The sequence below is a fragment of the Ovis canadensis genome, chromosome 1 (genome assembly GCF_042477335.2).
Source record: "Ovis canadensis isolate MfBH-ARS-UI-01 breed Bighorn chromosome 1, ARS-UI_OviCan_v2, whole genome shotgun sequence".
Taxonomy (NCBI): domain Eukaryota; kingdom Metazoa; phylum Chordata; class Mammalia; order Artiodactyla; family Bovidae; genus Ovis; species Ovis canadensis.
This window is the reverse complement of record NC_091245.1, coordinates 8,193,077-8,220,378: the sequence shown is the minus strand read 5'-3', so window position 1 is coordinate 8,220,378 and position 27,302 is coordinate 8,193,077. Positions and strand designations below refer to the sequence as shown.

The 27,302-nt window shown below is 58.6% G+C and overlaps 1 protein-coding gene across 6 annotated transcripts in view; it reads left to right on the top strand.

Annotated features, from left to right (window-relative positions):
- Positions 1-25,708, top strand: part of DGKD (diacylglycerol kinase delta) — a 108,780-nt gene extending 83,072 nt beyond the window's left edge. For 3 of the 6 annotated variants that reach the window (XM_069585035.1, XM_069585055.1, XM_069585084.1), the window contains 20 exons: positions 1,830-1,969; positions 2,792-2,879; positions 3,711-3,805; positions 3,881-3,980; positions 4,059-4,338; positions 5,448-5,594; positions 6,222-6,350; positions 8,007-8,106; positions 9,365-9,475; positions 10,973-11,069; positions 11,190-11,297; positions 12,243-12,356; positions 13,135-13,269; positions 13,502-13,653; positions 14,486-14,597; positions 14,679-14,771; positions 15,600-15,719; positions 22,453-22,570; positions 23,641-23,771; positions 24,339-25,708. In XM_069585035.1, the coding sequence (XP_069441136.1) occupies positions 1,830-1,969; positions 2,792-2,879; positions 3,711-3,805; positions 3,881-3,980; positions 4,059-4,338; positions 5,448-5,594; positions 6,222-6,350; positions 8,007-8,106; positions 9,365-9,475; positions 10,973-11,069; positions 11,190-11,297; positions 12,243-12,356; positions 13,135-13,269; positions 13,502-13,653; positions 14,486-14,597; positions 14,679-14,771; positions 15,600-15,719; positions 22,453-22,570; positions 23,641-23,771; positions 24,339-24,437 (2,469 nt within the window). In that variant the 3' untranslated portion in view covers positions 24,438-25,708. The remainder of the gene's footprint in view (positions 1-1,829; positions 1,970-2,791; positions 2,880-3,710; positions 3,806-3,880; positions 3,981-4,058; positions 4,339-5,447; positions 5,595-6,221; positions 6,351-8,006; positions 8,107-9,364; positions 9,476-10,972; positions 11,070-11,189; positions 11,298-12,242; positions 12,357-13,134; positions 13,270-13,501; positions 13,654-14,485; positions 14,598-14,678; positions 14,772-15,599; positions 15,720-22,452; positions 22,571-23,640; positions 23,772-24,338) is intronic. The other 3 variants (XM_069585044.1, XM_069585073.1, XM_069585064.1) reach the window with 3 other exon arrangements.
- Positions 25,709-27,302: the final 1,594 nt, after the last annotated feature.

The window sequence follows — 27,302 nt, the reverse complement described above, 5'->3', positions numbered from 1 at the left end:
TTTTTAATCTACACTAGTTTTCTGTTGGGGTATTTATTTGCCTTTTAAAAAATTGATTTCTGAGGATTATTGTACTGGGGATGTGAACTCCTGGTTGGCCGCGTTTTCCCTCGTTTGTCACTTGTCCTTTACTGTGTTGGCTGTCTTCATAAGTGGGCTGGAGCTTTTGCTGCCCGTGTTTAGCTCCCGGAATGATGTTAGGCCCACCGCTTGGGAGAGCGAATACTGCCCCCTGGTGGTGACGTTCGAGCAGTACGCTTAGGTCCAATTTTAAGGTTCCTTCCCTTCCGGGATTGTAACTGAGCTTTACTATCACGTTGGGAAGGTAGGGTCTCATGCATCCGGCTGAGTTCAGAGTGTGTTCGTCTCCCTGGGCTTCTCTGTGGCCCTTGGCCGTCGGGTCACTCCCGACCCCCTCGGTGCTCCTCACCTTCTGGCCAACCCTCCCGTCCCCGCTCCGGATGCCAGGCCCCACCTCGTTCTCCACACGCTCAGCACCCGAAGAAGCCAGTGACTCTTAGCTGAGCCCCAGAGCCACGTCCCCGGCTGCCCCGGCCCTCCCTGGCTGCCTCTGGTGTCTCAAAGCTGGCATTCCCAGCCCTGCCCGCCCCCTTCCATCCCTTTTCTTCGGAGTCTGAACATTCACTTGCCCGCCATCAGAGCTGGAGATCCAGCAGGGGTCTTGGACCCTCCCTCGTTGTCTCCGGTTCTCCTGTTGCCCCGCAGTGCCCAGCACCGCCGAGTGTGCTGCCGCAGTGTCGTCCTGGCCCCCGGCGCCATCTGCCCACTGCTTTTGGGGGCCTTCTCCCGGGCAGCTCCGCTCAGGCCGTGCCTGAGCCTTTCACGTCCGCCCCATTGACCCCCCCCCATCCCCCCCAGCCCTGAGACCCTCGCTTGGGCTGCTCTGCTCCTGGCTTCGGTTAAGGTCCAGACTCGTCTTGTGATGCAGCAGCCCCAGCTGGGCGCCTTCTTCCTCCTCTGAGTCTCTGACTTCCTCTGTCTGTGCTGCCCCCTTTTCGGAGCTCCGGTTTGGCAGGGAGGGGTGGTGGTCTCCGTTCCCAGACCCCTGGACCTGGACTCTGCGGGGCTGTCACTGTGCTGCCTGCCCTTTCCTTTGAGGCTCCCCAAGCTGGCTCTGTCTGCCCGGGGCTGGGCATCCTTGGCCTCACCTGCTGTGGCCAGCGTGCTGTCCCTGGCAGGGTGCGGGCCTCCCTCGTGGCCGGGGCAGGTGACCTCAGGCTGTGGGTGCGTAGGGAGGACCGGCGACCCTCCCCACATGCGTGTCGTGCTTGGTGGTTGAAGGCTGTCAGGCACCCTGTGTCTCAGGAGCCTCCTGAGCTGGTGAGGGGGGTTTGTGCAGGAGGCTCTGGGTGGGAACTCCAGGTGGACGGCAGGGCCCGAGCTGGCGGGGTGGGGGGTGGGGGCCGGGGAGTGGCAGGCGAGGGGCTGTAGGCTGAGTGGCAGTGGTGGTGGTTTGAGGGCCACAGTGGACGTCCTGGTGCCTGTCTGGACGGGACTTACAGTCATGGCAGGTGCTGTCGGGCAAGGAGGTGAGCTTGGCGCTGGGAACATGCTGTTGTGGGTGGAGAGCAGGTGAGGGATCACAGCCCGATTCTTGGGGGCTCAGGTATCACCACTCGGGGCAGGACCGTGGTCATCGCCGTGAAGGTGGGAGGTGACAGAGGGCTGACGGTCAGGTGTGTCGGCAGGCGGGGGCAGGGGCTTTCCGTCCGGTTGGGGAGACCCTCTGGCTGCCGCCGTCTGAGCTCAGCCCTCACACGCTCGCTGGACGGGGCCTGCTGACGCCATGTCCTCCCACCCTGTCTCAGTGCCAGCTCGGGGTGCTGCCGCTCGGCACAGGGAATGACCTGGCTCGCGTGCTGGGCTGGGGCTCGGCCTGCGATGACGACACCCAGCTCCCGCAGATCCTGGAGAAGCTAGAGAGAGCCAGCACCAAGATGCTGGACAGGTGAGTGCACCGCACGCGGCCTCTCAGCCCGCTGTTCTCAGGGGCCCTGGGAAACCGCAAGCCTTTTGCAGTTACTTGTTAAAAAAAAATTCCACCTCTCTGAGCAGGACTCTTTTCTTCTGATGGGCTTTATCTGGTGATCAGACTAGGGAAGCGCTGATGAGCAGAAGGGGTTGGTACCGTGCCCTCAGGTGGCCAGGCCTCACCAGCCAGGCCCGGTCGTCTGGCCCTCAGAGCGGGAGGCGGCCCCGCCCCCTGCGGCCACTGCAGCCTCGCCTGTCACCCATCCTCCTCGTCACAGAGTTGAGCTGTCCTGTGTCCCCAGAAACATTGGAGTTTGGGGTTACTGCCCTCCACGTGTTTAGAAATGCTTGGGCATCCTTCCCGAGCAAGCTGCTCTGAGCACTGAACTCCCGTGTGAACCCCTGGACCACAGCCCGTGGGACTTGAGGAGATGGCCCGTTCTTTGAAAGGGTCCCGCACTGCTGTGAGCAGGCGTGGTATCAAACGCGCTCGGCCGCCTCTGCTGTTCCTGCCCCCCCCGCCTCCGGAGGCTGTGTAACGCCCGGAGCGCCGAGCCAGCTGCCTGCCGAGCGGCTCAGCTGTGCAGAGGGGACGCCCACCCAGCGGGTTGTGACATTTGTTCTCAGCTAAGTGAGAAGCCAGCTTGGGGCCTGGGGGGGGGCCGGGTCGATACAGGCTGACAGACACAGTTAAGTTGTCATAGGATCTCGTCCCGTCTGCCGGCTGTGAGACGGGGAGGTGGGGAGGCGGGGAGGCCTGGGGCCGGAGCCGACCGGCTGAGCCCCTGTGTGTGTGCAGGTGGAGCGTCATGGCCTACGAGACCAAACTGCCCCGGCCGGTCTCCTCCTCCTCCACCGTCACTGAAGACCTGAGCGAGGGCTCCGAGGTATCGCCATGTGCTTGCCCTGGCCCCTCCCTGCTTTGCCTCCCCCGCCAGAAATGCCCTGCTCCAGGTTAGCCCCTTGCCGGTGCAGGGCCCCCTGAGGTGGAGCCGGGTCCCGTGGACTCTGCCCCGTAGGACTCAGGGTCTTCCCGCCAGCGCTCTGCCCACCCAGGCCCCTCCTCCGTGTCCTGCCCTTGCAGTCAGTCTGTGCTAGTTCAGTGCTGAGCTCTTCTTTCACTTTGTGGTGGGTTTCAGGAGTTAGAGGTTCCCTCAGGGCCCAGACTCTGCTGAGACTGGGCAGCTCAGGTGCACAGCTGTGCTCAGGCCTCCAAGCGAGCCCCTGGCCGAGCAGGCAGAGGGGCTGTGCCAAGGGCTGTCTGCCCACCCTGAGGGTCAGGGGAGGCCAACCCTGGTCTCCCGGCCACACCTGCCTGGGCTGCCGGGACCTGCCCTGCGAGCAGAGAACGTCTAGCTAAGAGCAGGCGCGCTCGTGGGCAAACGCTGAAGGTCGACCCTCTGGCCGATAGTAAAGGGCTTGACATGCACAGGGAGAGCCCCCGCTTTTGCAGGCAGGGGTGGGAGGTGAGGAGGGTGATTGACATCCAGGGATGACGGGGGCCTGGGCCAGGGTCCCACCCGACAGAAACGTGGGGAGCCTTGGCCACAGGCCCGCGCCTCTCAGGACGAGCCGGGGTGCAGGAGTGCAGCCCGGAGCAGTCTGTTAGGATCCTTGGTCTGTCAGCTGTGTGTGAAGGGAGGTGGGCTGGGCCGCGGGCAGGGGTGGCGCTCCTGGCCCGAGGGTGATGGCTGCCCGCCCCCCTGGGCCGATTGCAGGTGCGGCAGATTCTCTTCTATGAAGACTCAGTCGCGGCTCACCTCTCCAAGATCCTGACCTCCGACCAGCACTCCGTGGTGATCTCGTCGGCCAAGTGAGCGCCTGGCAGCCTGGGGCGCCGGGGGTCCCCGTGGGACGGCCCCTCTGAAGCCTCCATCTCCTCCCGCAGAGTGCTCTGTGAGACTGTGAAGGACTTCGTGGCACGGGTCGGGAAGGCCTATGAGAAGACCACTGAGAGCTCGGAGGAGTCGGAGGTCATGGCCAAGAAGGTGGGTCCCAGGCCCCCGGGGGGGGGGCCGTCGGAGTGGGGCGGCACACCTCCACTCCTGCCTCTGTTCCCCGCCCAGTGCTCCGTCCTCAAGGAGAAGCTGGACTCCCTGCTCAAGACCCTGGACGACGAGTCGCAGGCCTCGTCCTCCCTGCCCACGCCGCCCCCCACCATCGCCGAGGAGGCAGAGGACGGGGACGGGGCGGGTAGCGGCTGCGGCTCCGGCTCCACGGGGGCCCGCGCCGGGGGCTCGGCCTGCCCCGCCCGGCCCCAGATATTCCGGCCCCGTGAGCAGCTCATGCTGAGGGCCAACAGCCTGAAGAAGGCCATCCGCCAGATCATAGAGCACACAGAGAAAGGTAGCCGGGCGTGGGCCCCGGCCTGGGGGCGGGGGCGGGGGCTCCTGGTGAGAGGCGGGGCCCGCCACGACCGCCTGACGCGGGTCCGCACCTCTCCGCGGGGCTGTGCCTGAGAGAGAGACCCTGAGTGGACACCGGCACCTCGGGGGCACTCCCGGCTGGTGGAAGGCCCTGCACAGTGCCTGGTGTCAGGGGCTCCACTCCCTGTGAGGGCCTCGCCTTGGTCACTCTCCAGACCTTGGCCTTGTCCAGTGAGAGGTGGGCTGTCCCCGGGGCTGGGGGTCTGTGTCCAGGAGGGAAGGGACCCAGGCCAGAGGTGGTGGATGAAGCCACAGGGTGGAAGGAGAGGCTGGGACGGGGTTGGAGGGCGGGTGAGCCGGGGCGGTGGTCAGAAAGGCAGGGGCGCGTGTGTGTCGTGCTGTCCGAGGCAGGCACGGGCCTCGGGTGAGGGGCCCGGGGCCTGGACAGGCAGTAGGCCCTGGTGTCCAGGCTGCGCTGCTGACTCCCCGCGACCGGCTGGTGCGGGGAGAGACACACCTGCCCAGGATTAGAGGCTCACATGGTGCCTCGCTCCTTTTCTCTGACTGCGTTTGCTAAGCTTCAAAGAGAAGGCTGTAATACCACCTTGACCTGTAAACCTCACCCTGACCCTGAGGTCCCTCCCAGCGAGTTTTTCCCTGTCCTCTGTCTGTCTCTCCTCTCATCACCCTTGGAAACTATCTCGCACCTTTTCCGCTCTCATTAGACCCATCTCACTGAGCAGATCAACCTGCTCCTTGCGGTGAGACTAGTGAGGTCATGACCTCGCTCCCTGCTCTGGCCTGGGCACGGCTCCCTCCTCTCGGCCCCTCCAGGCTGCACAGACCTTCACTTGTCACTCTCTCCCCACCCCCGTCTCTTCCAGCCTTGGCCCACCTCCCCAGCCTGTTGGCACGAGTGCCCAGGTGCCCCCGTGTGCCAGGGCCGGGGAGATAGAGGGTCGGGTCGGAGCTTCGGGCCTGAGCCTTCGGCCGAGACGAGGGTGAGGGTGGTGAGGCCAGTCCGTGTGCTGCCTGGTGGTGGCTGTGGGTCAGCTTCCACATGCTCAGCTGCCACCTTGCCTTGCGCAGCTGTGGACGAGCAGAACGCCCAAACCCAGGAGCAGGAGGGCTTCATCCTTGGCCTCTCCGATTCGGATAAGAAGGACCTGAAGTCGGACGACAGAGCAGGCCACGGCGAGGGCCACAGCACCTCTAAGGTCCGGAGCCTCCGCAGAGGTACAGGGCCCTCTCGTTTCGGGATGCTCAGAAGCGTGAGGGGCTTTCTCGTGGTTGCTGTGGCCATGTGGAGGTGTGAAGAGTCTCGAACTGGCCACCTATTTGGCGAACTACCTGATGTGTGCGGCTTACCTGCTGCAGGCCCGGCAGGACCCTGAGCCGGGAGGGGCCTTGCTGCTGGGGCCCATGCTTCCCTCCAAACCTCCCTGCACCTCTGGCCCAGCAGGTCCTAACCGAGGGCTTGGGGCCTCCAGGCGGCAGCCGGCCACACAGACTGCCCCTGGGGACCCTTAGCCACCTGGAACAGCCCTGCCTCTGCGGCCCCCCAGTCCCCCCAGTGCACAGCCTTATGAGCTGCCGGGAGAGCCTGCCCCGGAGTTTCCTCACCCCCATTCCCATGTGGAACTGCCCTCTGCCCAGGCCCAGACCCCCGCCTGACCGTGGTAGGGGCCGGACCCTCTGCCCCCACTGGGGCCCATGTCTGGGGGGCGTCCGAGCCCCGTGGCCTCTCTCCTTGGCTGACCGCTGTGTGTGGCTGCTGCTCGCCTGGCTTGGCCCGTCCGTGGGCCCCCTCCCTGACAAAGCCTGCTGGAAGCTCAGTGGCCTGTCTTCTGTCCTGTCTGACAGTGTCCAAGTCCCCCTGCGAGAAGCTGATAAGCAAAGGGAGCTTGTCGCCAGGTGGTTCTGCGTCTCTGCCTCCGCAGTCAGGAAGCCGGGATGGCCTGCCAGCGCTGAACACGAAGATCTTGTTCCCGAGTGAGTGTCCCCCGGGTGGGCCAGGCTCCCTAGCCCCTCAGAGCGGCCCACGTGTCTGGGGGGTGGGGGGCCGCAGGCTGGGGGCTAGCCTGCCAGCAGCTGTTGCACTGCCTGGCATGGGTCTGTGGGCTCAGCGAGACCAGGTCCCTGCACTCCAGGAGTTCACAAGTCTGTGGGCAGGACAGGTGGAGTTCAGGGTTCTGTCGCAGCTCTGTGAAAAGTGCCAAGGTGTATTACACAGGGCAGGCGGCTCCCAGGTCGCTGCCTAGAGTCCCAGGCAGAAGTCATTGAGGAGGTGATGCCCGAGCTGGGTGCTGAGGGATAAATAGGAGCTGGGCTGAGTGAAAAGGGAGGGCCGGCAGGGGGTGGTGGAGAGCCAGTGGTCACCCCGTTGTTCCCAGCTTGACCCACAGCTGGCCACCAGAAGGGTTGGGCTGCCCCTGCCTGCACTGAGCCCACAATCGCATTGTCACATTGGGGCAGCTCCTGCTGGTGCTTCTCGGGGCAGGGGAACACTGTGTGTTCTCAGTACGGAGGAGTGATCTGAGGGGTTGAAAGCGTTGAGAGGACTCCCATAACTCACTTCCGGTAGCTTTCTGGGCCTCCTGGGCCAGGCTGAGCACACGCTGCTCATATAAGTGGTTTTGCAGTTTTTAGGTGAGTCAGTTCAGTTCAGTTGAGTTCAGTCGCTCAGTCGTGTCCGACTCTTTGCGACCTCATGAATCACAGCACGCCAGGCCTCTCTGTCCATCACCGTCTCCTGGAGTTCACCCAGACTCACGTCCATCGAGTCCGTGATGCCATCCACCCATCTCATCCTGTCGTCCCCTTCTCCTCCTGCCTCCAGTCCCTCCCAGCATCAGAGTTTTTTCCAGTGAGTCAACTCTTCTCATGAGGTGGCCAAAGTACTGGAGTTTCAGCTTTAGCATCAGTCCCTCCAAAGAAATCCCAGGGTTGATCTCCTTCAGAATGGATTGGTTGGATCTCCTTGCAGTCCAAGGGACTCTCAAGAGTCTTCTCCAACACCACACTTAAAAAGGAGCAATTCTTTGGCACTCAGCCTTCTTCACAGTCCAACTCTCACATCCATACATGACCACAGGAAAAACCATAAAATTCTAGAAGTTCTGGGGACAAGAGGATGAGACAGGTTTGATTGATAAGCAGCACAGATGTTACTGGACGGCATGGTCCGGCAGAATGTCCAAAAGCAGGGCTCTGTCTGAGCTTTACTGTTCATGACATAAGCTTGAAAAAATTGGAGCAGGTATCTGAGGGCTCTGGTCACCTGGAGGATTCTTTGATGTGCAACTTTTCCTCATGGATTTAGCCTTAAAAGTTGAGTGACTGGCCCAACCCTAAGCCTAGTTGCAGCGGAGATCACTTTGGTGGAATTTCTTGGCTTTAGTGACAGCTGTCTCTAAACTCTTTTCTAACGCATCATAGGTTACCACCCAGTATTTATTTTTGTTCTGCCAGTGTGGGTTTAGGAGAGTGGTTTTTGACCTGAGACTATTAATTGTCAAAGTTTGGACATCTTTACGTGATGTTTTAGAAGCGTCTTATTATGATAATGCTCTCTGAAGAACATGTGATCATCACCCTCTTGAATCAAGGGCCCCCAGCCAGTGCGGTCTCCTCCCATTCTCTCCCCAGCAGATGTTCGCGCCGGGATGTCTGGTACGCTGCCTGGAGGCTCAGTCATCAGCCGATTACTAATTAACGCCGATCCCTTTAACTCTGAACCAGAAAACCTGTGAGTATGGGGTAAACCAAGCGGGCATGTTGTTAGCTGAATCCTGGTGCGTAGAAGTCTGACTTGGAAATAACTTGAGAAATTCATGAGCAGTTGACCAGTCGATCCTTTTTCAGCTACTGTCGGCCAGTAGGGAAAATCCAGAAAGGGTGAGGCTGCAGGGGCGGAGGGTGGCTGGAACGTCTGGGAAGGGAGGTGGCCATGCTCACGCGTTTCTGGCTTCCGAACGTGCTGGTGTGCTGAGGCTTCGGCAGGTTCAGAGAGACTGAGGTTCAGAGACCAAGACGGGCTGTGCCGTGTTCTTGGTCGTCCTCTCTGGGGTCCTGGCTGGCCCTGCGTGGGCACCACCTCCTGACCGCATTGCGTTGCCTTCCTTGTGGGTTTGCTGCTCCCTGGTCCATGCAGGTCCCAGGCTGGACGCCCCTCCTCGCTCTTCGCATTAGATGCTGTCCTGGGTTTGGACTCTGCCCACCGCGGACCCTGTCCTCTGCCCACTGTCTAAAGGCAGCACGGGCTTTTGTGCAGCTTGTCCTTGTGTGTATAGAGGCCGTTGTGGGACACGTGGCCCTAGGTTTCCCTTTCAGCCAGCTGATAGCAGGTTCTGGGCAGCCAGGGCTGGTGGCAGGGGATGGAAGGGTGCCCACATGTATGTCTGGTGTGGTGAGCAGAGTTAGTGCGGCCGCTGTCAGGAGAGTCAGGTGTGGCCTCCAAACCCAGAGTTTCCATGTGGCCCAGCGGGTCCCTTCCTGGGGTGACTCCCAGGAAAAGCGAAACAGAGACACAGCCACACCGAAGCGTGAGTGCGCGTGTCCACAAGTCAGGGCTCACAAGTCAGGGCTCAACAGCCCAGATGGGCCGTTGCCGGCTGAGGCGCCGCGCTGGACTAGCCTGGGGCCCATGGCGTGCAGGCGCGCTTGGTGACGGGGACAGACGCTGCGCGCGTGTCAGTCTGTTCCTGGGAGCCGTCCGGACCTGCAGCACCACAGGGCAGAAAGCCGGCAGTGCTTCCGGGGCCCACAGTTCACGGGTGCGGGCTTCATTTTGGGGGCGAGCTGCTCTGATGTTGGTTGTAGTGACTGTGAATCCATGCAAGGCGTTATTGGGTTGGGCCTTTTAAATGGGTAGATTTTACAGTGTATGAATTGCCTCTTGGTCTCACTGTCCCTTACCTTCCAAAAGCTAAGTTTTGTCCTCAGGAAGAAACACTCAGAGGCTGGTCCGCAGGGCTGTTCTAATTGGCCTGAACCCCTCTTTGCAGAGAGTATTACACGGAGAAGTGTGTCATGAACAATTACTTCGGCATCGGCCTGGACGCGAAGATCTCCCTGGACTTCAATAACAAGCGTGACGAGCACCCAGAGAAGTGCAGGTGGGTGCGGGCCCCGTGCATGCCTGCTCTGACTTGGGCTCTGGTTTCCCCTTCTGGCCATGGGGTTATTTCTGGAACCTGGAGCACTTAGGCAGAGCCCAGACCCAGAGCCTGAGCGTCTCGCTGGAAGGCAGGCGCGCCCGTGTATTGTGGCCGCAGCTGTGGGCAGCCGCGGGTCGCCTGCAGGAGGGGTCAGGGCTCGCCCACCTCTCAGTCTCTAGAGCAGGGGCAGCCCCGAGGGGTGCTCAGGCTCTCCCCCTAAATCACCATGTGCTTGCTCCCCCCAGCCGAGGGAGGAGGGCGAGTGGTGTCTCCCTCCTCACAGTGGCCATCAGCTGGTGGGGGACCATTAGCTGGTGTGGAGTCTGGGGGAGAACAGCCGTCGATGCAGAGGAAAACCAGAACCAGGCATGAGAGCTCAAAACCCTGGGCGCCCTGGGGCTCAAGTGTTGGAAACAGGCTCAGATGTGCCCAGGCACCCCGACCACCCAGTGCGTAATGGAGCCCCCATCACGTGAAAAGGCCCTCATCAGTGCAGACAGCTGGAGAGGCATTATTGGAATGCGTGTCGTTTAGCAGAACAAAGCAGGTGAAGGAGCAAGGCCTCATGGAGCATGGGTTTTAGAAACTGGGAATCCTGACATAACCTTGCCTGAGTTTGCATCTTTGAGAAGACCTACTGAGAAGCTGCCATTTCTACAAATCTAGTCCGAAGAAGCAGGGGAAGGTCGGCAAAGGGGCGTTTTACCAAGGGCCACAGCCGGGAGCGTTATAGAGCCCGGGAGTGTGGGCAGGAGGTGACCCATCAGAGGTGTCGATTCAGCGACCGCTGTGGGAGGTGCCCCGATGTGGCCATTCATGCTCAGGAACCGGGGCGGCGCCCTCCACGGGGCTGAAGCGCAGGTTTCCGCTGTCTCAGCTGTAAGTCAGGTTCCTGGGAAGGACTGGGAACACACGCTGGAGTGTTTCCCATCAGCGCTGACACACGGGAATTACGAGTGCACCTCTGTGCTTTCCTGCGCTTCCCAAGTTTGACTCATTGGGAAAGACCCTGCTGCTGGGAAAGACTGAAGGCAGGAGGAGAAGGGGACGACAGAGGATGAGATGGTCTGATGGCATCACCGACTCAGTGGACATGAGTTTGTGCAAACTCCAGGAGATGGTGAAGGACAGGGAAGCCTGGTGTGCTTCCAGTCTGTGGGGTCACAGAGTCAGACGTGACTGAACAACAAGCATAATTTTATAGCTGGAAAAAGTATTTGCACATTTTTCGTGAGGCTCTGTGGTACCTTACCTTTCAGGACAGGCTTGCTTCTTGGGAGCGGTAGTTTTGAAAGGTAGAATTTCACGCCCGTGAGCGTCTCTCTCGCTTGTCTCACACGGGTGTGTCACAGGCACGCCCCTCCTTGTCTCACACGGTCGCTGCTGGGCACATGCGCCTGGTGTGGCCGGCTGCGAGGAGGTGACTGCTGGCCGGCTGTGTGCTCTCCTCCCCAGGAGTCGAACCAAGAACATGATGTGGTACGGAGTCCTGGGCACCAGAGAGCTGCTGCACAGAACCTACAAGAACCTGGAGCAGAAGGTCCTCCTGGAGGTGAGTGGGCAACACCCCCAGCCCTGCTCCTGAGCAGTGCGGCCCGCCGCGGGCACCGGGGAGGACGCCCTGCCTGACACCGGCTCTCTCTCCTCTCCTCTCCCGCGTCCCCCCGCGCAGTGTGACGGGCGCCCCATCCCCCTCCCCAGTCTGCAGGGAATTGCAGTCCTCAACATCCCCAGCTACGCCGGAGGGACCAACTTCTGGGGGGGCACCAAGGAGGATGATGTACGTATGGGGTTGCCGGGCGGCACGGGGCTGGGCGGGCGAGGATAGAGTGGCCAGAGAGGTGGCCCCTCTGGGAGCTGAGGCGGAGCCTCCCGCTCTGGGGGTGCTCTGTGGACGGGCCGGGGGCTGGACGGGGCAGCACCCTTGGGTGCAGTGGAGAGAGACACAGCCCCCTAGCCCCCAGTAGGGCAGGTGTGGTCACAGGTGTGCCTGGAGTCTGGGTCAGACCTGCCCTGGCGGTCATCTGGGAAGGTGTCAGGGGGAGGGGACGTCTGCATGGAGGCCTGGGGCTGTCTTGGGGTTGGACAGGTCAGGTCGGTGTCAGGGAGGGGGCACGTTCTCCAATGGCCTGCACCCCGGGCGGAGTGCAGAGAGGTCTGAGGAGCCAGGGAGGAGTTTGGGATTTGTGCTGCGGGGGCACGGACGGGTGTTAACCGGGGCCCTCCCTTAGTGCACGGCAGCTGATGGGACAGCTAATGTAGACTGCCCTCGTGGCCTGTGCTGGTCCCGCTTGTCAGCACGGTGCCCAGGGTCACAGCCCTCGTGAGACCCTGGAGGAACGTACCGGTGTCAGCCCCGTTTCGCAGAAGCGGGAACCCAGGAAGAGAGGCAGTCACGTGCCCTAGGCCCCGCGTGTGTGAGGGGCAGGCAGGCCTGCCACCGATCCAGGCTGCTGCCTTCCGGGTCTGGAGTGGAGGCCCCTCCACAGCGTCCCCCCAGCGGCTCCCTGTCATGAGCTCGTCTGGCTTTTAGCACTCGATCCAGGCTGCTGCCTTTCCAGGTCTGGAGTGGAGACCCTTCCTCAGCGTCTCCCCAGCAGCTCCCTGTCGTGGGCCCGTCTGGCTTTCAGCGCAGCAGTCCCCAGAGAGAGGCGGCTGTGTGTGTGGGGGGGTGGGGGGTCTTCAGGCCAGGAGCAGAGGTCAGCTCTGACGCCAGCCCTTGCAGACCTTCGCAGCCCCATCATTTGACGACAAGATCTTGGAGGTGGTCGCGGTGTTCGGCAGCATGCAGATGGCCGTCTCCCGGGTCATAAAGCTGCAACATCACCGGATCGCCCAGGTACTGGCCGCGGTCCTGGAGGCGGGAGGGGTCTGGCCCAGACCTATGCTCCCAAGACAGGTGGGCATCTGCGTGCAGAGCCGCCTCCCGGTCCAGAGCCCATTCTCGTCTGCTGTATTTGACCTCTGAAAAATGCTTTCCAAACCAGGGCTGGCTTGCTCCCCAGTACTCCCCTGGCCCTCTGGGCGGGCTCCTCCTGCTGTGGTGGGGTGAGCCGAGGCGGGCCTGGCTGCCTGTGGCCCGGCCCTGCTGCTCTCAGGAGCCTCAACCGGAGTCCAGGAGCGAGGCCAAGCGTGTGTCCACTGGCCTCTCTGAGGCCTGGCTCGGGGGAGACGGGGCGGGTCCCCCTTGGGAGGTTCTGGTGACGGGCTGGGAAGGGTCTGTCTGTCTGGGCGGTGGGGAGGGCTGTGTTTTTTGCACAGAGACGGGTGTGCGCGCCCCTTCTGTCCCACCATGGGCTGCATGGATGTCACAGTTTCAATCGTTCAGCAGCATTTTCTGTTGAAAAGAGGAGCCCTTGGTGGGAGTTGGCCCCGTCCTGGGTGTGTCCCCATGTGCCAAGGGACCCAACAGCCCTGGGTGGTTGCGTGACCCCGCCCGAGGCCCGGTGCTGGCGTCTGAGCACCGAGTTCCCCACAGGGCGGCGGTCAGGGACGCGGGGTGCCCCGGGTGCGGGGCGGCGGGGCGGGGCTCCAGGAGCTGTGCCCCAGGCGGGGGTGCCCTGAGCCCGGAAGCCCCGGAGGTCAGTGAGGCACTCCAGCGCCCGACGTGTTCACAGTGTCGCACGGTGAAGATCTCCATCCTGGGCGACGAGGGCGTGCCTGTGCAGGTGGACGGCGAGGCCTGGGTCCAGCCCCCGGGGTACATCCGCATCGTCCACAAGAACCGTGCGCAGACCCTCACGAGGGACCGGGTAAGACGGCCCCCGTCCCAGGGGACCTGACGCCTGAGTGCTCGGTTCCAGGCATGGATGCAGTTCTCCCCCAGATTAAGTGAGCAGGCCTGGGGCTCCTGGGACCGTGCCCTCTTCCCCAGAGTAAACAGGCTTCTGTGTCCCTGTCGGGGATTGTTCACGAGTGTCCAGCAGCGTTGGCTGTTGGACGTGCGCTCGCGCCAGCCTGTGTAACCCTGGTTCTGTGTCCTAGGCCTTCGAGAACACCCTCAAGTCTTGGGAGGACAAGCAGAAGTGCGAGCTGCCCCGGGCCCCGCCTTTCTCCCTGCACCCGGGGATCCTGTCCGAGGAGGAGGCCACCCAGATGGACCAGTTTGGGCAGGCGGCGGGCGCCCTCATCCACAGGTGGGCGCCCCCTCCTTCCGCGGTCAGTTCCCCCAGCGAGGCCCCAGATCCGTGCGGGGCCGCGGGCATCGAGACACTCTTCCCGCATGTTCCGTGCCATCTCCTCCATCACGGGGCCTGGCCGGCCAAGCTCTGGCTCACCCTGCACTTTGTGCTTGTCACTGATGGTCTTGTAGACGTTACTTGGGGCTTAAGGACATGGGAGCCTCAAACCCACAGGCGTTTTAAGGGCCAGCTACCTTGGACTGTAAAGCCGTCCTGGATTCCTAAGAATAGTCCACTTACTGCCTCCTTCACTTCATGCCTAAGAGCAGGCTTGAGGTTAGGACACAAACCTTGTAAATATTTAAAAAAAAAAAAAAAAAAAAGGGCAGCCAAAGGTGCTTCCTTCTCCTCTCAGCCCCCAGAGCCACTGTGGACCTTCCCGCACAGCGGTCACTGCTCTGCCTGCTGCCCGGCCCCTGCCGTGTCCAGCCCCCTCACCTTGGCACGGTGGCAGCAGCCTGGTGGCCTGTGCCTGAAGCTGTCACATTCCCGGACCCCCCGGCCGCCTTGGCTCTGTCTTTGGGCCCTGTTCCCCTTCCCACCCCCGTCCTGAGGCTGCATGCAGGCCTGGTGCTCCCCGCGATGGGCCTCTCCTCCCTTCCTGGCTTTCTCCTCCTCTGCTTCCTACTCTGGAGGTTTCACAAGACCTCCATCCTCTTTTGGGGCACTCACCTCCTTGGGTGAGTCTCTGGAAAAGCTCAGAAGTTTGTCGTCAGATCTCCCGGTTAAGGCCTCCCCGGCCGTCGGTCAGGAGGTGATGGGCCTGCCGCCGTGTCTGTCTCTCCAGCATCCGGGAACTAGCACAGTCCCACCAGGACGTGGAGCAGGAGCTCGCCCATGCCGTCAACGCCAGCTCCAAGTCCATGGACCGAGTGTACGGCAAGCCCAGAGCCGCAGAGGTGCCTGCGCCCTCCTGCCCCCGCCCCCCGCCCCCGCCCGCCTTTGGGCCGTCTCCATGGTTCTGTTCTGGTTCCTCTCAGGGGCTGAGCTGCAGCCTCGTCCTGGAGATGGTGAATAACGTCCGAGCCCTGCGCAGTGAGACAGAGCTGCTGCTCGCGGGCAGGCTGGCCCTGGTAAGCTGGGGGACCGACCCGTGGCACGCACACAGGCAGCACGGCTCCGTGCGGGGCTCCCGACCGTGAGGGTTCCTGAGGGCCCTGCCCTGACCCTGCAGTGATGCTCAGACCCTCTGGCCCATCTTGCCACACCCACGCCAGGGTGTCAGGGCCCCACTGTGTCGTGCACAGCCCTCTGTCCTCAGGGCCCACGAGTATGCAGACGCCTCCGGCCTTGTCCCCAGCACGCAGACCCGGCCGCCCCTCCTCACTCAGCCCCGGGGAGGCACCCAGCTGGACTTCTGTCGAATTGCAGAAGCCAGAACAGGGCAGACCTCAGAGTGCCCGGCCAGCCTTCTTGTAAGAAACGAAGGTGTGGAAGGTCAGGGAGATGAAGTCACTGCAGAAATGCCCCAGGAGTCCAGTCCGTACTCTGCTGTCATTCCACGCTTCCACGCTGTCCTGACGTTCACGCAGCCACCTCTGTACCCCATATGCTTTCTGCGCTCCGGTGCAGGCGGTCTGGTCTCCCCTTGAGAGAGGGTCTCAAGGACGCTGATGCAGGTGACCTGTGAGTCCTGCTGATGCGATTTTCAGGCGAGCTTGGTTTGCCCCATTGCTTATGAGAGGAGAGTTTAATTCTCTCACTTGGCGCTACTTACAAGTGGAGGTTCCGAGTTTGGCCCTTGAGGGTTGCTCTGTGACTCTGTTTCCTGGCAAGCTTTTAGAAGAGCTCTCTGAGAGTGGCCCGGGCCTGGGCAGGCTCTCTGTCTGCGTGGGCCCTACGGCCCCGCCCTGCTGGTAACCGCTGTGTCTCCTCCCTCCGTCTCTCTGTCCCTGGAGCAGCAGTTGGATCCCCCTCAGAAGGAGCGGCTCACGGCTGCCCTCACCGAGATGGACCAACAGCTCAGGAAGCTGGCAGACACGCCCTGGCTGTGCCAGCCCATGGAGCCTGGTGACGAAGAGGTATGTGGGTCTCGGGCTTCAGCACGGTGTCCCTGGACACGGGGCTGCCCCTTCCGTGCCCGAGTCCCTGTGCAGCTTCGGGGTGAAGATGGTGTTGGTCCTGCAGCCCCTGATCTGACCCCCGGTAAACATGCGTCTCTGTTAAAATGCCTTCAGGGCACGGAGGCCCACTTTGGCAGGTAGGAAGGATCTGGGAACTGCTGTTGAGAATGACCCTCGACAACTGGGACACTGTTGCCCTCAGAACTGTGGGACGGCCAGGGGCCAGGTAGAGAGAAGGCCGAGCCCGGCCCCACTGTGCTCCCCCAGCGTGGAGGCATGCTGTCAGGCTGACCTGCGGATTGCTGGGCATCTGTCGTCAGGGTCAGGGCGCCGTGTTCCACTCCCGGTCACACTTGTCTGTTACGTGTGTTTAGGGAGCGCAGCTTGCATGGGCCTTATAGCTGAGATATCGGGAGCCTGGGCGCGTCCTGGGGCTGTGCCTCCTGCAGCAGGCAAGGTGGCCGTGGGCCCAGGAGAGGTGCTCGCTGGGCGTGGTTTGGGGGCAGCACCTGAACGGAGGCCAACCCGAGAGGCCGTCCTCCCGAGGGTAGAACAGGGGTGGCGGGAGAGAGTTCACATGGTGAAGGACGGCTGGGCACCGAATGCTGGGCCCCCTGCTGTGGGCTTCGCTTGTTAGAACCGTGGGCCAGGGAGCTGTGCAGAGCTCCTCATGCACGCGCAGGCGTCTGTTGACAAGGGCACACCCCGCGTGGAAAACTGACCGGGGCCTCTCAGCTGAGAAGCACAACTTGGCAGCGTAAGGATGAGGACTCTGGTTTAGAGGGCCCGGCCAGCCTCGTCAAAATGCGTTAAATAGTTAGCTATAAATATGATAAAAGTCCCAAAGAAAATACGCAGCCGCAGCCTAGCCTGTGATTTGTGCAGTGTGGGCATTGGCGGGGGGAGCAGGGAAGGAGGGCTTGGACGGAGGAGGGAGAGCACTTTAAATGCCTTCTCCTGTGGTGGGAGGAGGTGAGAGACGCTCTTGACATTAATAATCTGAGGAAGGTCATCAGTTCTGTTTTAAAAACTTAAATAGTTTTAAAGGTGTGTGTGTGTCTGTTCGTCGCTCAGTCGTGTCTGACTCTGTGCGACCCCGTGGACGGCAGCCCGCCCGGCTCCTCTGTCCATGGGATTCTCCAGGCAAGAACACTGGAATGGGTTGCCATTGTCTTCTCCAAGTTTTAAAGGTAGTTTCTGGTAAAATTGAAAGGGTTTATGTCTTTCTGAATCACTAAAAAACACAAAACCAAAATATCATCTCTCTTGTAAAAGAAAATAAAGGAACTAGTAAAGATGGAGCTAACAGCATAACAATTAGAAAATACTCCATCTTCTCCTTTTAAAAGCAAATTATTCTTTAGGTTGTGTTAAAAAAAAAAATCTGACCAAGTACCGATCACAGGAACTCAGTTTTCTCTTTTGTACACGCAATGAAAAATTATGACCCAGAAAGAGTAAAAATAAAGCAGTTTCAAGAAGATGATAAACAAGGCAAAGTAACAATGTTAATATAAAAATAGAATTGCATACCTAAGGCAAAAGTGGTAGAAGATCACTTTATTTTGGTAAAAACTAATAATCATATTGTTATATACCACATAATTCTGAAATAAACTATGATTAAAGTAATGATAAAATCATATGCTAATATAGCATTTACGTGAGTTAAAGTATGTTGTTTATTTGCCAATGGATGAAATTTTTCCCTAATACTTCTTTTTGTTATTTTAATTTAATTTCACTGTTCAAAGGCAGTTGTTTGTATATAACCAGTCCTTTGAAATTTATTGACACTAACTTTGTGGCCCAACAGATGGTCCGTTTTCACAAATGTTCCCTGTGTGCAGTTGTATTTTCACATCAGCAAGTCCTCACTGCGGTATTTTTGCTTGCTGTTTTCTCTTTTGTCCCTGCTTCTGTGCCTTCTCCGTCTGTCAGTTTCTGCTGAACACTCTGACCATGAACGCAGACGTCTTGTGTTGTGTGTGGTTTTGTGTGTTTTTGCCTTATGCGTTTTGAGGCTATGTTATTGGGTGCATTTAGGGTTTTATCATTATAACAGGACCTTTACTAATTCTTTTCATTTTCAAGCCTGCTTGTTTGACATGTTATTTTTCATGCTTTCCTTTCAAGCTTCATTTGGAGTGTCTCTCTTGTAGGCAGCATTATTTGGGTTTTTAGTCAGTGTTGTACAGTTTCAATACGAGAGTCCAGTCTGTTTGCATTTACTGTAATTACCATATTTAGACGCATTTTCCCCGTCTTTTGTGCTGTTTGTCTCACTTTTTGTTTCCTTTCTCCTTTTTGGTTGGTGAGTCTCTCCTTCCCACAGTTCTGTTTATCCCTCTACCAGTTTGGAAATATGAGCTCTTCTGCATGTTCTCTTAGTGATTACCCCCCAAATTTTAATCTTAATTGATGTACATAAAATGTGTCAAGCTAAAACTTCTTGAAATAATAGGAAATGTCAGAAACCCAATTAGGTAGTGTGACTTCTCACTATCAGTCCCTGATTAATCATGGTGAAAGTCACCACATCACAACATCTGAACAAAGAAAGTTGATAGAATGTGTGTATGTAGAATTTATATACAAATATGTATTGTGTTTCTCTATAGAGAGGATTTTATGCTCTGTAAAGGGGGACTCTGCTTTCTTTCCTGTTGTCCATGCTGCTGCTGCTGCTAAGGCGCTTCAGTCGTGTCCGACTCTGTGAGACCCCATAGATGGCAGCCCACCAGGCTCCCCCGTCCCTGGGATTCTCCAGGCAAGAACACTGGAGTGGGTTGCCATTTCCTTCTCCAATGCATGCAAGTGAAAAGTGAAAGGGAAGTCGCTCAGTTGTGTCCGACTCTTTGTGACCCCATGGACCGCAGCCCACCAGGCTCCCCCGTCCATGGGATTTTCCAGGCAAAAGTACTGGAGTGGGGTGCCATCGCCTTCTCTGCCTGTTGACAATAGGATATTTAAAAAATCTGCTGGCATTCCAGACTGGCTTGTCCCACCCATGCACGGGGCGAAGAGGTGAAGTATGAAGGGCGAAGGGAGCTGCGGATGGGGAGCTGCCACAGCTCTGCTGATAAAGATCGGAGACCATTTATCTGAGAAGGAAACCAGTGATAGATCTGTGAGTTGGTTCTTTGAAAGCAAAATAAACTACCCTCTGGCGAATGCAATCTGGGGGGAAGGGAACAAAGTGCAGTGATAAGGGGCCTAGAGCAGCGGATGTGGAAGTCATCAGGTTCCAGCACCCATGAAGGAATGCCAGTGAGTCTCAGCATCTCAATACGCCTTTTGATTTTTCAGAAAAAAATTTAAATTACACAAATTTAAATCTCAAGATATTTTAGAAAGAATAGCCACAGAACAACTTGAAAAAGTAAATTTTATTTCCAAAGGAAAAATTTGTCAAGGACTATGTAATTTCCGTATATAAGAAAGTGTCAAAGCTAGAAAAAGATGGACGTTATCTCAGTTCATTTTTTTTTTTATTGTGGTAAGAAAGACACATACGCAACTTACATCATTATCATTTTTAGTGTACAGTTCAAGTAGTGTTGAGTATATTCAACATCTGTTAGGAAACAGATCTCCAGAACTTTCAAACATTTTCCTTTTTTAAAAACCAGCACATTGGATTCCAAAATTGAATATTATCAGTAGATCCATAAAAGTTCTTTCTTAAAATTACTGATGAAAGAATTCTCTATAAAAGAATTCTAGCTGGGATGTGTAGAGTTAAAGGGCCGTTTTGTGTTGGGAGGTGGCCAGGGAGACACCCTGTCCTCCACGCAGACGCCTGGTCTCTGCAGGTGAAGGGACAGGAGACATGGAGCCCAGGAGCTGGGTGTCCCCTGTGCACCCTGCTAGGGCCTCGATTCAGACAGACTCACCGTGAAGATGCACCTTTGGAACAGTTGGGAAGATGTGATGTAAACGAATTCATTAGAGCTAAGTGAATGGTGTCAGGTGTGGTAATGGTGCCATGATTACGTTTTAAAAAGAGTAGCATCGTCTTTTAGGCTTGTGTACTGAAGTATTTCTCCCGGCAATCTTGATTCCAGCTTGTGCTTCTTCCAGCCCAGTATTTCTCATGATGTACTCTGCATAGAAGTTAAATAAGCAGGGTGACGATATACAGCCTTGACGTACTCCTTTTCCTATTTGGAACCAGTCTGTTGTTCCATGTCCAGTTCTAACTGTTGCTTCCTGACCTGCATACAGGTTTCTGAAGAGGCAGGTTAGGTGGTCTGGTATTCACCAGCCTTATGGCAGAAAGTGAAGAGGAGCTGAAGAGCCTCTTGATGAAAGTGAAAGAGGAGAGTGAAAAGGTTGGCTTAAAGCTCAATATTCAGAAAACTAAGATCATGGCATCTGGTCCCATCACTTCATGGGAAGTAGATGGGGAAACAGTGGAAACTGTCAGACTTTAATTTTGGGGGCTCCAAAATCACTGCAGATGGTGATTGCAGCCATGAAATTAAAAGAGGCTTACTCCTTGGAAGAAAAGTTATGACCAACCTAGACAGCATATTAAAAAGCAGAGACATTAGTTTGCCAACAAAGGTCCGTCTAGTCAAGGCTATGGTTTTTCCAGTGGTCATGTATGGATGTGAGAGTTGGACTGTGAAGAAAGCTGAGTGCCGAAGAATTGATGCTTTTGAAGTGTGGGGTTGGAGAAGACTCTTGAAGGTCCCTTGGACTGCAAGGAGATCCAACGAGTCCATTCTGAAGGAGATCAGCCCTGGGATTTCTTTGGAAGGAATGATGCTAAAGCTGAAACTCCAGTACTTTGGCCACCTCATGTGAAGAGTTGACTCATTGGAAAAGACTCTGATGCTGGGAGGGATTGGGGGCAGGAGGAGAAGGGGACGACCGAGGATGAGATGGCTGGATGGCATCACCGATTCAATGGATGTGAGTCTGAGTGAACTCCGGGAGTTGGTGATGGACAGGGAGGCTTGGTGTGCTGCAATTCATGGGGTCGCAAAGAGCTGGACACGACTGAGCGACTGAACTGACTGACTGACTGAAGTATTTATGAGTGGAATAATTTGATGTCTGAAATTTGCTTTTCAAAAGCAAAAAAAGGTGGAGATTAAATAACAGGTGGATAATCAACCTCATTCTACTAGTCTCCTTGTCTTACCAATGGAAGAAAATACTCATATTCTTAAAGGTTGGAAGTAAATTGAATAAAACCCATGTTTGCCTTAAGAACAAGAAATTAGAGAGGAATAGGATTTTGTTTGGATTGTGGAGAATAGCTGCCTCCTACCTGTCCTGCAGGAAGCCACTGAGGTGCAAGGGGACGCTTATCTTGGGACAGGAGAGCCCACGGCTGTGGTGGTCCCCTGGGGGCTAGAGATCTTCCGTGGGGCAGCCATGTTAGAATGGATACGTGATCATTTTGCCAAGTGTAAGAAATGTGTAGAAATAAGTTTCTTGAATAGCTCACAATTGTTGACTAGAAAATGTCATCATACGAGGTCTCTTTCCTAGTAGAAACCTTATAAAATATAAAGTTTGTGTGAAGTAGCATGAGACACCTTTGGTAAGAAGCCTATGAAGACGACCACGCAGGGGTGTGGTGAAGCTGCAGGGTCGTGGCAGGCCGGGTGCAAAGGTGCTTGTGTCCAGCTCTAGCCAGCGTGGGTGCGATTCCAGGGAAAAGCCCAGTGGTGGTTTTGCAGTGTGACCAAACGTCCCTGTCAGGTCTGCAAGTGCGTCCTAGAGTTGCACAGTCTGACCACACCGGGCACTGCGGGGACGTAGGTAGACGCTGTGGGTACTCAGGTAGGCGCTGCAGGGATGCAAGTAGAGACTAGGGACTCAGGCAGACACCGCGGGGACGCAGGCAGATACTGCGGGGATGCAGGCAGACACCGGGGACACAGTAGACACCGTGGGGACGCAGGCAGACACCGGGGACACCGTAGACACTGGGGATGCAGGCAGACACCGTGGGGATGCAGGCAGACAGGACCTTGAGGCAGAATCCAGGCCGGCAGGGCCAGGGAGAAATTGGCACACCTGAAAAATAAGGAAATTTCTTTTGTGACTACATTTATACAAATGACCGACACAGGTACGTGTCGGTGAGTGCACAGGAATTTTTACTGGCAGAGACCTGGGCTGTAGCTTCTGGGAGAACCAACAGAGGCGGTCCACAGACCCAGGGGGAAGGGGCTGCGATGGCCCTGCCGTGCCCTGGGCTGCGCTGTGGGGAGGCGGCCACCCAGCTGGCACCCTGTCCCCTGTCCCTCTGACTCCCCTCCCTCCTGGATTCTGCCTGGGGGAGCAGGTGGCGAGGAAAGAGTGCAGGAAAAGCTTCGTTTAGAAGGATACTCCTGACCCTGACTAGCCTGCCGGCGCAGCGCTGCTAGATCAGCGGATAACTTACTAGTCTTGATGTAATAGTCTTGATATTTAAGTGATATATACAAAGCTGTTTAATCACATGATGAATAAACGTTATAAAATGAAAAAAAAAAGCCAGAATATGAAAATGGTTGCTTATCTCTGCAAAACCACTTTTAAAAGGCATTAGAAATGAGGATCGGTCCAAGACTGAAACTCAAGGAGAAGGACGAGGACAGGCCTTTTTGCGGCCGCTCGCCCGTCTGCGGCAGGGGCGAGGCCTGGGCAAACAGGGGTCTGACTCGCTCCATTTCCCCCTCCCCCACAGAACGTGCTGCTGGATCTTTCCAAGCGCAGCCGCAGCGGTAAATTCCGCCTGGTGACCAAGTTCAAGAAGGAGAAGAACAACAAGAACAGAGCAGCGCGCTGCAGCCTGGGCGCCCCGGGTACCTGCCCCCTGCCCTGCCCCTGGTCACCCCGGGCCCCTGGTGTGCACTGCCGCACCCTGGCGTGGCGACCCGTGCCACTCCCTGCCCTGACCCTGCTCCTGTGCGGATGCTGGGGCGCAGGCTCCAAGCCGCCTGCCTGCGCTCGATGGGGGTGTGAGGTGGGGAAGACTGCAGAGGTGACAAGACACTCAGAGACACGCTGGACCCTGTGCCTGCTTCCTTGAGGGGCTGCCTGGCCCCCATTAATCAGTCCATTGATCATGGCCCTGCCCTGGGAGCCTGGGCCCTCATGGTCATGGGCTAGGAAATCAACGGAAAGTGACCCTAAGTGATGCTTCTCTCCTTGGGCCACTGAATCGGGGCTTAGAATCTCCATACGAAGTGTTGGCCCTGAGCACGGCCCAGGCTCCCAGGTGCTGGGCAGCCCCAAGCCCGGATTCAAAGTGGGGGCATTTGCTGCCAGTAAGGGTAGCTCCCTTTGATTTTTCTTTGCGTGTTAGTCCAGAAATTGGGTTCTTTGAATCATGGTGGCTCTGACTCCATGTAATCTCTGCGAGTCTCCGTTCTTGCTGCAGGCCGGAAGTGCACAGACCCCTCTTGAAGGGCGAGGGGATCTGGCCTCAGCTGCGGGCAGGCCCACCTGTCCCTCCTGGGGTGAGGCTGCCGGCCCCGGCAGGAACAGATACCAGCTGGCCTCGCTCACGCCCCTCTGAGGGTGGCGGCCCACCTTCTTTCTGCAATGGCCTGGGATGGCGCCTGGGGCCGGGTGGTGGGTGCCTGCTGCTGGGGCTACTTGGGGTGCTTGTGGCCGGGGAATGTTGGGGTGCCTGCTGCTGGGGGTGCTTGTGGCCGGGGAATGTTGGGGTGCCTGCTGCTGGGGGTGCTTGTGGCCGGGGAATGTTAGAGTGCCTGTTGCCGGGGCTGCTGGGGGTGCTTGTGGCCAGGGAATGTTGGGGTGCCTGCTGCGGGGGCTGCTTGTGGCCGGGGAATGTTGGGGTGCTGGCCGCTGCCTGCCTGGCGCTGGGCTCTGGGCACTCACTGTGCCCGCGCTTTCCCGTCTCTGACAGTGCACCTCTGGGGCACAGAGGAGGTGGCTGCCTGGTTGGAGCACCTCAGTCTCTGTGAGTATAAGGACATCTTCACGCGGCACGACATCCGGGGCTCCGAGCTCCTGCACCTGGAGCGGAGGGACCTCAAGGTACTTCCACACGCCTCCTGGGCAAGCACACCTGTGCTCCCTGCGGCCCTGGGGTCCCCCCAAGACCTGGCTGCGCCCCAGCGCCAGCAGTCTCCTCACTGTTCTTCTCAGGCAGCGGGGCAACGATGTCGGGGGGAGGGGGGGGTGTGTGACAGGTAGCGGCCCCTGGGCTGTGGTGTCTCAGCCATCGCAGCCAGAGCCAGGGCAGACGCCTCAGGGAGCCGCGCTCTCAGCCTCGCTGCGCGGTGAATCATGTCGGGGTGAAGGGGGAGCTGGTGTCTGGGGTTCCCTCCCGGCTCGGGGAGGGCAGCTCGGGCCCCTCTGGGTGCACCCCAGGAGGCTGCGAGGTCACCTGGACGGGGCCGCGCGGCTGGCCTGCCTCCAGGCACCACCAGGGTGCCCAGCACTTGCTCGGGGTGCCCTGGACTCAGTCCAGGGAACCAGGCGAGGTGCGCGCCCGCGGGTGGTGGTTTGGGGGCACCCGTCATCGCGGCCGCACCCCCCCGTGCCCCCTCCCTCGGTGGGGCCGCGGGGCGCCCGGGCCTGAGCGCCGCCCTCTGCCCGCAGGACCTCGGCGTGACGAAGGTGGGCCACATGAAGCGGATCCTGTGCGGCATCAAGGAGCTGAGCCGCGGCGCCCCCGCTGCCGCCGCCGCCGAGGCCTAGCCTCCGCCTTCTCGGCCTGCGTCCCCCGCGCCCCCCGCGACTGAGCCGGCTCGGCGGCCCCTCATGGTGCTACTCCCGCCGCTCGGCCCGGCCCGGCGCCCCGGGGCCGGACCCACAACACAGCTACCTGCCGCCCGCGCCGCCCCTCCCGGGCCTGCTCCCCGCCCGCGCGGATCCCGCCGGGCGCCCCGCGTCTCTGAGCCCCCGGCCTTCCGGGCCCGGGCAGTCACCACCTGGGCTGGGGAGCCCCGCTTCCGGGGCCGCGGGGTCCCCGCCGTCCCCAGGACGCCTGGCCTGTCGTCCCCCGCGCACCGAGGCGGGCCCGTGTTTCTGTGTGGAGGGGGCTTCCTGGGCTACGGGGTGGGGGTGGCGGGGCTCTGCCCTGAGTGACCCGGGGTGGCGGCGCTGCCAGCTGGGAGCGCTTCCCGGGCGGCATCCCGCCCTCACCGCCTCGGCTGCTTTCTCGCTTTGCCCGCCCGCGGGGCACCGTCTCCGGGCCGGCCCGCCCAGCGCGCGCCCTGCCGGCGGCTCCTACCCGCGCGCGGGCTCCCCCTGGCGGCCGGCCCCGGGCGCTGAGCTCGGCCCGCGCTCTGGCCGTCGGAGGTGAGCTGGCGCGGCGCTGTCTCCTTCCCGCCCCAGGGGTCCCGCGCCGGGAGCGGGGAGGCGGCGAGAACCCGGGGGCCAGAAGGCACCGGGTTTCCGAGGGGGAGCCCGGGGTGGGCGCCTGGGGGTCTGAGGTTCTCAGGACTCAACCGCACGGGCGGGGACCCACCCCAGCCCTCCGCGCCCTCATGGGAAAGCCATCAGTTTAGGTGAAGCGTGGTGTTTAAAAAGTAATGTCCGTGATTAGAGCAACACTGTTTACCTAAAACCGTTTTCTGAGTGTAGTGAGAGTGAGCGGAGTAAACATGAGCGTTGCATGAAGCCTGCCTGCGGGGCAGCGTCCCTGCTGCCGCTGCCTCGTGTCTCTCGCTGCACGTGGGGCTGGCTGCCCTTCTGTCCCGTCCCCACCCCTCCTCTGCGGCTGTCCCTGGGGGTCCCTGGGGTCTCCTGGTCCTGTCAGTGTAGAGGGAGGGAGGAAGGATCCCTGGCGACTTGGAGAAAAGGTTTTGTGCCCTCCGGTGGGGCTTCCCCTCGTATTTATGATCCTAACTTATACAGTGCCCACCGTGGAAGCAAATGCCTCCTGTATTGCTATGTACATATCCACATCTGGGGTTGTAAATACAGTTGTTCTGTGTATAAATAAAACAAGCCTGTTTTTGATCTTCCATCGTCAGATTTCGTATCATTCTTTCGTGATTTGATGTAAAATATCAGTTGCCAAAAAATCTTTCCAAACTGGATTCAGAATTATGTTTTTCAGCCACTCTAAACATAGGTTGAATTGGTGGTGGCTGAAAAGCAAAGTGGAATGAATAGCATTGTATTATTCAGGGTGTGGGTTCTAGGATCTGTTGAATTAATTCAGCAAGGTGGCGGGGCTGGGAAGCACTGAGGCTCTCATGCTTAATCACATGTAGCTTCAGCCCAGCCTCCTGAGGTCATCTTAGCTAATGTTCTAGCCTATGTCTTTTATATAAAACTGCAAACTGGAGCTCTCCTACTCATCTCTATTACAAGGGAGCTGCCTCTTCAAGCTCAAAGTCACTTTGTGACCCCTGTTTCCTGGGTGAGGGATGGGGACTGGCATCGTGGAGTTGGAAACTGGGCTGGCAGGGTACCATAGGGCTGTGTGGGTTCTGAGTGTGTAGTTGCCTCCCCAGAAGCTTTCTTCTCTCTCATTTTATGCTTAGTAGAACTTGTTTTGTCTTGCACGCTCCTCCCACATGGCCAGCGCCGGATCAGGCCTCATGGTTACAAAATAGCTGCCACTATTCCAGATATCACATCCAAACATGACCATGTCCAGGCTAAAGTGTGGGTGAACAGGTGGGTTGGCTCTTGCCTCTTTTTAAGGTAAAAGGAAACTTTTTGGGAAATCTGGCACTCACTGACCTCCCCTGAGGTCTCATTGTCTAGAATTGGACCACACACTCATGCCAAAGCAGTGGGTGTGAAAGGAACCGAGCCGTGTCAGTGGTGACCGATCACGATGCTGGCTGACACATTTGTTACTTTATGCTGGGTGCTGGCAGACACGTTATACATATTAACTCACCTATTCCTCTTCTCAGTCCTACGAAGTGGCTATCCACATTTTACAGATTAGGACACAGGATCAGAGAGGCCACAGCTTGCCCCGGCAGCATGTGGCTGGGACAGGAGAGCACACCTCGAGGGCTGAGCTTGCTTGCGTCCTCAGCCTGACCCCAATCTCAGCCCACATGACAGATGGGGAGACAGGGCCTAAGTCACACACAGGCGTCTGGGCCCAGGAGCCTGTGGTCCTTCTTGCACGGATGGCAGGAGCCAGGTCTTTGTGGGTTTTTTGGGGGATTTTTTTGGCCACATGGTGTGTGGGATCTTAGTTCCCTGACCAGGGACTGAACCCATGCAAAGCGGCCCCAGTACCACCACCGTGAAGCCCACCACTGGGGCTGTTTGTTTGGGACCTCCGAGGAGAGTCGCCCGGGGCGGTCGTGGGGGCCAGTCACCATGGAGGCGTGAGTGCTTAGGGCGTCCTGGTTTTCTGGAAGCGCCGCTGGACTGTGGTGCCTGCCCCCTTGGCACACTTGCTCCAGGCCGTTTTGTCTGTCACCTGGCCGCTGACCTCGGAACTGCAAGGTGCCCCCTCCACTGTGTCCACCCCAGCTCGAGGCTGCGGGCAGGAGCCCCTGGGCCTCTGGGTGGAGAGGCTGCTTCCGAGGGTGGGGCCCCTGAGAGCCCCCACGCAGGACTAGAGCTGGTGGCAGGGCAGGCGGG